This window comes from Choloepus didactylus, chromosome 6, assembly GCF_015220235.1.
Source record: "Choloepus didactylus isolate mChoDid1 chromosome 6, mChoDid1.pri, whole genome shotgun sequence".
NCBI lineage: Eukaryota > Metazoa > Chordata > Mammalia > Pilosa > Megalonychidae > Choloepus > Choloepus didactylus.
The window spans coordinates 20,924,329-20,931,777 of NC_051312.1; the positions used below are offsets into that span (position 1 = coordinate 20,924,329).

General features: G+C 33.9%; 1 protein-coding gene across 1 annotated transcript; it reads left to right on the top strand.

Annotated features, from left to right (window-relative positions):
- The first annotated feature begins 1,904 nt into the window (after nucleotides 1-1,904).
- Nucleotides 1,905-2,873, top strand: LOC119536667 (olfactory receptor 5M11). Its single transcript, XM_037839496.1, has one exon. It carries the CDS (start codon nucleotides 1,905-1,907, stop codon nucleotides 2,871-2,873), a length of 969 nt encoding a protein of 322 aa, XP_037695424.1.
- Nucleotides 2,874-7,449: the final 4,576 nt, after the last annotated feature.

Consider the following 7,449-nt stretch of genomic DNA (forward strand, 5'->3'; position numbering starts at 1 on the left):
TCTGTTCACTTTCCCCATGGATTTCTTAAACACACTAGTGCACTCATTCCTTTATCATACCCTTACAGAATCAACATTTTTGGGTGGTAGGGAGTGTGCTTAATAAAACACAATACCTGAGAGGGAACAAACCAAGATTGTTATATATTTTTCTGTATTAACTGAATCTTAGGCATTTCTTTATTTATTCATAAATGTTTGTTTATCTGTTATTATCTAACAGGATGTGTGATGGATGCAGAGTTGTCACTTCTTGTCCATAAGGAGTTTACAGTCTAGTGGAGGAAAGAGACACACACACTTTTAATTACCACACATTGTGTCACCTACTTTGTCATGGATGACGGCAGAGTGCTACAGCCACCTGGGAGTGGAGGTGGAGGTCAAGCTCAGTTTTGTGGAGGCAGAGAGACTTCAATTTAGAAGACTTCAATCTGAAACTTTCTTACTTTCAAGGGCACCTTGGATATTGTGAGAATAAGAAGGGCTGATTAGAAGAAAGCCGAGGAAGGAAATTTTTTTTAAATGTTGATGGAAGGAAGGATGAAGTATGATTATGATACAGGACAAGGAATTGTAACCACCTACAATTGAGAAAGCATTCTATTCATTATATGAAAACAGGAATGCAAATATGACCATGCCCTTACTAGGTATGTGGCTGTAGGTAAGTCAGGTGGTCACTATTCTTTTAGTTGAACCTCTAATTCCTTAGAGGAAAGTTGAGGATGGAGTACCTACCTCACTGGATTATTTTGAGGAATCAACTAAACTACCTAAGTGAAAGTGCTTGACAGATAGGAGGTGCTCACCAAACTTTTTGCTGAATTGCATTGTTTCACAGTCCTGCTTATTATGGCTTAACCTTTCCAAAGCATCTAGGCCAGAAAGGACATGGCTAAGTGCTCTGAATTTTAGGAAAGGAGATAGTTTTAATATAAAAGAAAAATAAAAATGAAAAGCAGACAACCTTCAAAATTTCAAGATGAAACTTCTTTGTGTGTCTTCCCTAGAACTTTAGAGTAAACACTGGTAAATTTGAAATTGCAGTAATACACTGAGGCTTATGATTAACATCCTGATCCCAGAGTGCTCCAAATAAACCCAAGAGGGGTGATTCATGATGTAACTTTCATCTCTGCTACTCCTCAATCCTTCTGAGATTTGCTGTTAAGGAGTGACTCTCCACCTCCTTTGTCCTGGTATAAATTCAACTCAATTTTATAGCTTACAGAGGCATCAGGAAGATTCCTTACTCAGAGGAAATAGGTGCAAATTTGATTCTGAAGTAAGTCTTTGTGTCCTTGTCATTTTTATTTTTAATCAAGAGGAAATTTTATTAAGTCTTATGCTGAGGCTTACAGATCATTTGGTTATTCCTCTTTAAAAATCAGGTTTTCTTTGACTTTGAAAATCAATGGAGTAGAAGAATGCTGACATTTGTCTCTGAAATCTTACCTGCCTTTCTACCAGTATCTTGGGTAAAGAATAAGAGAGATGAGGTCAACTATGAAAAGTTTTAACTATTTCTAAAAGCTCCCATTATATGCTCACTTTATGCCAGCCATTTTTCTACAAACCTTAAATGAATTAACTATATTGTTCCCTATGACAAGTCTATTTCCCATTTTACACCTGGGAAACCAAAAACCAAACAGGTTACTTACCTTGCCACTCTCAGGAGATTGTTTTTGGTGGAACCAGAATCAGTATCACTAATTGGCATTGGTTTCATGAAATTCTGCCTTTATGAATACCAAGTTACTGACTCTTTGGACTTTCAAAATATTAGAAATAACCAGCATAATTTAACCTCATTCATTTATTTTGCCAGCTAACCTGAACTATCCCTTTCTAGACTTCTCTATTTCCATTTGTTTCAAAAGCAAGCACAGACTCTCAAGATGCTCATTAAAAATGGCAGTACAATAACAGAATTCATTCTCCTGGGGCTTTCAGATCTCCCAGAACTTCAGCCTCTCCTCTTTGTGTTGTTTCTGGTTGTTTACCTCATCACACTCTTAGGTAACCTGGGAATAATGGTGTTAATCAGACTGGACCCTCGCCTTCACACTCCCATGTACTTCTTCCTCACTAACTTAGCCTTTGTAGACTTGTGCTATGCCTCAAATGCAACTCCACAGATGTTGATGGCTTTCCTATCGGAGAAGAAGACCATTTCCTATGCTGGCTGTTTTATCCAGTGTTATGTTTTCATTGCACTCCTCCTTACCGAGATCTACATGCTGGCAGCAATGGCCTATGACCGTTACATGGCCATATGCAACCCACTGCGCTATAGTGTGAAATTGTCCAGGAGAGTCTGCATCTGCCTGGCCACATTTCCTTATGTCTATGGATTCTCAGATGGTCTCTTCCAGGCCATCCTGACCTTCCACTTGACCTTCTGCAGATCCAATGTCATCAACCACTTCTACTGTGCTGACCCACCACTCATTAAGCTTTCTTGCTCTGATACTTATGTCAAGGAACATGCCATGCTCATATCAGCTGGCTTTAACTTCTCCAATTCCCTCACCATCATCCTGGTGTCCTATGCCTTTATTATTGCTGCCATTCTCAGGATCCCATCAGCTAAAGGAAGGCACAAGGCATTCTCCACCTGTGGTTCTCACATGATGGCTGTCACCTTGTTTTATGGAACCATCTTCTGCGTGTATGTAAGACTACCAACAAATAAGACTGTTGAGGAATCCAAAATAATAGCTGTCTTCTACATCTTTGTAAGCCCAGTGCTTAATCCACTGATCTATAGTCTGCTAAACAAAGATGTAAAGCAGGCATTGAAAAATATCCTCAGACAAAATATAGTCATTAAGATGGCAATGTCTACAGTTTCCAATAAACCGTAATTCTAAGCCATTTGCTCAAATTTCTTTAAAATTTGATGTTGCAGTTTATTACTCTCTATGTATATGTCTTTTCTGTCTCTGCTAAAATTATAAGGTCCAGGGAATATGGAGCTGCATTTTAAAATCTAGGCTTTCATACTCCAACTTATGATCCATGAACTTGCAACATCATCTTTGCCTCAGAACTTATTAGAAATGCAGAATCTCATTCTGACCACAGATCTCTGCATGCAAATCTGAATTTTAACCAAATCCTTTTGTGACTTTTAAGCTTCTTACAGTTTGAGAAGCACTGATCTATGTTCCAAATTCCTTAATGGTATGTCTTCACACATTGGTGTGCTCTGATTGCTTGCAAATGCAAATAGTATGACTATGCTCTGGGTTCAGTTCCTTGAATTTCTTTTGTTGTTGATTCCATCTATTTAGAGGGTCTTTTAAGAAACACATCTTCCTACACTCTTTACAGACTTTTGATTAAAATCAGAACCTGTGGTTCATGACAGTGTTTCTCTTTCTGAAGAAAGTGTCTGTCAGCACTTTCTGGAGAGGATAGGAATTGGAAAAGAGGTGGGGGTTGGGGTCAGATTTGAATTTGTGACTCTTTATCAATGAACTACAGCAACCCTCCTCCTACTTACTCTGCAGACTATGGAGAACACTTGATCACCTTCTCTTTAAAACTTAGAATTAGTTGATGTGTGAGGAAGGACTAAACTTGAGGAAAATACAGGAATTGAAGAAGCAATCAGTCCTAACAAACAAAGTACCTACTTTTATTTGAATGCTGCTATTATTCCTGATTGTGTTTAGTTAAGTAATATTAATTCTTTCCTTCTGGGGGATAGACCTGGTGGGATACACTGTTTATAGTCAATAGAGGGAGATTGTAGTCTGGGGGAGGGTTTGAAATTATTCCGGCTTCTTTATAGCCGCAAGTAAGCAAATTAGCTTTACCTTCAGGATCCGTGCTAAAATGATGTTTAAAGGATAATAAAAAGGTTTTGCAGTCTCCAAAACACCTAGTTTCATCTTACTCCTTCAAAATGTTATTTCCTAAGTTCCTTTTTGGACAATAAAGCCATCTTTCCACCTCAGAGAATGAAAGTCACAAAAAACCTATAGTTATATAAATATACATTAAGTTGAATGTAAAATAAATGTATTAGGAAGGTCTCATTTTTTATACAAGCAACAAAATCCCCTTAAACTAGTAAAGGCAACAAGGGAAGTTTATTCTGAGTATACAGTGTATCTCACAGCATCCAAGGAGAGAGCACAGCTGGAGCTCAGGAATTAAGTGGAATGTGGGACTCTAAGGTCATATCAACATATTGCTGTGGTAGATAATAATATGAGCCGGGCTTATGGGCTTTCTGTCCTGCAACCTTGCAAATTTCTCTTTTTATTTCTAGTAGGATATCAGCAATTTTTTTTTTTTTTTTTTTTTTTATTCCCTAAATTTACTACATGCTGTCTGGGAATTAGAGTTTTTGCTTCTTTTTAATATTAATGGCATTTATATCATTTTACTTCCTTTTTAACTGGCTTAGACTGATAGTACCATTTTGAGTAGAAGTCATGAGAGCAGGTATCCAAGTCTGGTCCCCATCTGGGGTGGTGCATTTTAATACATCATAAGGTAGTACGAAGTTAGCTGTAGGTTTTTTCATAGATATCCTTTATCCAGTCAAGCAAGATCCTTTCTTTACTTACTTTCCTGAGAATTTTCATCATCAGTGGATGTTGAATTTTGTAGAATGTTTCTTGTATCTATAAAATGGCCTTATGGATTCTCCTTTATTCTGTTAATGTGTGAAATATGTTAAACCTGTTTTGCACTCCTGAGATTAAATCAGTTTGTAATGGTGCGTTATCCTTTCTTTCTAATGATGGTTTAGATTTCTTAAAATATGATTCAGATTTTTTTTCATTTATTCTTAAGGGGGTAACTACTATGCAATTTTATTTTATTAAAATGACTTTGTCAGTTTTATTAATAGGTTTATGCTGGTTTCATAAAATGAGTTGAGAAGTAACTTACCTTCCTGCATTTTCTGAAAGGGTTTGATGATGAGTATGCTATTTCTTCCATTAATATTTGGTAGACTGTACCAGTGAAATCATCGATTCTAGTTTCCATTGTGAGAAATTTTTATTGTGAATTCTTTTTAACAGATATAGGTTTATTCATATTTTCTCCCTTTTCTAATATGTGTCTAGGTAATTAGTGTAGTTTTTCCAGCAATCAGTCCATTTAATTTAAGCTGACAAATGTATTAGTATAAAGTTGTTTATAATATCTCCAATATCCTTTTAATGCTTGTACTAAATTTTCAAATATATCTTCCCTTCTGGATGGAGTTATTTCTGTTTTCCCTTTTTTTTTTTTGCTAATTAGTCTGATAAGGAATTTATAAATTTAATGAATTTTTCCAATGCCATTCTTTCCATTGCATATGTTTTCTATTTAATAGATTTCTGTTCTTACTTCTGTATTTCTATACCTTTGGGGTTTACTTTTATCATCTTTTTTAATTTTTCAAACTGAAAGCTTGGATAAATGATTTGATATTTTTTCTTTTCTCATGCAAGTGTTTAAATCCATACATTTCCCCAAACACTGCTTTAAATGCCCTTTGCTAATTTTGATATTTCTTTTTTAGCATTAAAGTTGCATTATTTTCTTATTTCCCTAATAAATTCTTCTTTTACTCTTTGAGTTATAGAGAGTGTGCTTAATTAACATATATTTGGGGATTTTATACATATTTTAGTGTTATTGATTTTTAATTTAATTCCATTGTAGACACAGAACATGCTCCTTATGAAGTTAACCTTTTAAAATTTATTGAGGGGAGTTTTATTGGTCAGCATATGGTCTGTATTCCATGAATATTCCATATATTGAAAGCAATGTGCATTCTTCAGTTGTTGGATGTCAATTAAGTTCATTAATAATGTTATTCATATATTCTAAGTATTCACTGATTTATATTCTATTTGTCCTAAAACACATTGTGTTAAATATTCTTCTTTATTTCTGGTAATGCTTCTTGATATGTACTTAATTTTATTTCATATAAACTATTATATCTATCTGTCTCTATCAATCTATAGCTAACTAGCTTTCTATCTATCATCTGCTTATTGCTATAACAGATTTTTAAAGCTTATCATTAGCAAATTACATAACTTTCTGTCATTTTCATTTATTTATTTATTATTTATTTATATTTTTGTAACTATTTCTGTATTTTAAATTGCACCACTTACAGACAGTGTATAGTAGCTTTGAATTTTTTGTAGTCTGGAAATCTATGACTTTGAATTAATGGATTATTGATGTTGAAAATAATTATTGATGTATTTGGTATGTTGATATTGCTGTATTGATAGAAGTCCACCAATTTTCTATTTATTCTCTCTGTCTCTCAATGCTCTTTTTGTCTGTTCCTCTTTTCCTTCATTCCACTCTTTTTCTGACATCTTTTGTGTTAATTTAATATTTTGTTAATATTACATGTATTTCCTTTATTGCTCTTTCAACTATGCCATTTTTGATAATTTTGGTAGTTTGGGGATTAAAATAAATAGTTAACTTGTCACTATGAACCTTAATAATTTGCCACTTCACATTTTTTGTTTTATACTTCATATATATAGTATAAGTACACATCTCCTCCTGCCTTTTGTGTTATTTTGTCAATATATTTTTACTTTCACATACCTTATAAACCATACATTATATTGATGTTTTATTGACTTGAAATAGTCACTTGTCTGTTAAAGAATTTTTTTAAAAAATGAAATAATATAGTTTTATATTTATCCAAATATTTACCTTATCCAAAGTTCTTCATTACTTCCTGTACTTGCCAGTTTCCATCTATCATTCTGCTATAGCATAAAAAAACAAAAACAAAACAAAAAAAAAACCTTGTTTTTTACTTCTTATACTATAATTCTGTTGGCCACAAATTCATTCAGCTTCCTTACAGGATGATATTTTAATTTTGCCTCCTTTCTTGATGAGTATTTTTCCTGGATATAAAATTCTGTTTTGTTTTTTTTTTTCTAATTTTTTAAAGAAATTTTAAAATATTATTCCATTGTCTTCTATCTACCTTTGTCTCTGACATGGTAGCCATCACTTGCATTTTTGTTCTCTTGTGTCCAAGTGACATTTCCTCAAGGTTTTCTCATTAGCAGTTTCCAGTATTTTGAGTAGTATGCATCTAGGTAGGGTCTTCTTTGTGTTGAACTTGTTTGAAATTTGCTGAATATCTTGATCTTTAAGTGGATGTTTTCACCAAGTTGGTAAAGTCCTAACTATTATTGATTTATTTTTTCCTACACCCATAATGTGTACTTTAACTAATTTGTATTTCCACAGGTCTGTGAGGCCTGTCTATTTTTTTCACTCCTTTTTCTTTTGATTGTTCACATTAGACAATTTCTATGAATTGGTCTTCCAACTCTATGTCCCTTCTTCTTCTTCCATCTCTAATCTCATATTTAGACCCTGCTGTGATTTTTTCTCTTAAGGTATGTGCTTTTTCAGTTCTAGAATTTT

Coding starts and splice junctions, on each gene's coding strand:
- LOC119536667 (XM_037839496.1), top strand. CDS start 1,905: ATGCTCATTAAAAATGGCAGTACAATAACAGAATTCATTCTCCTGGGG.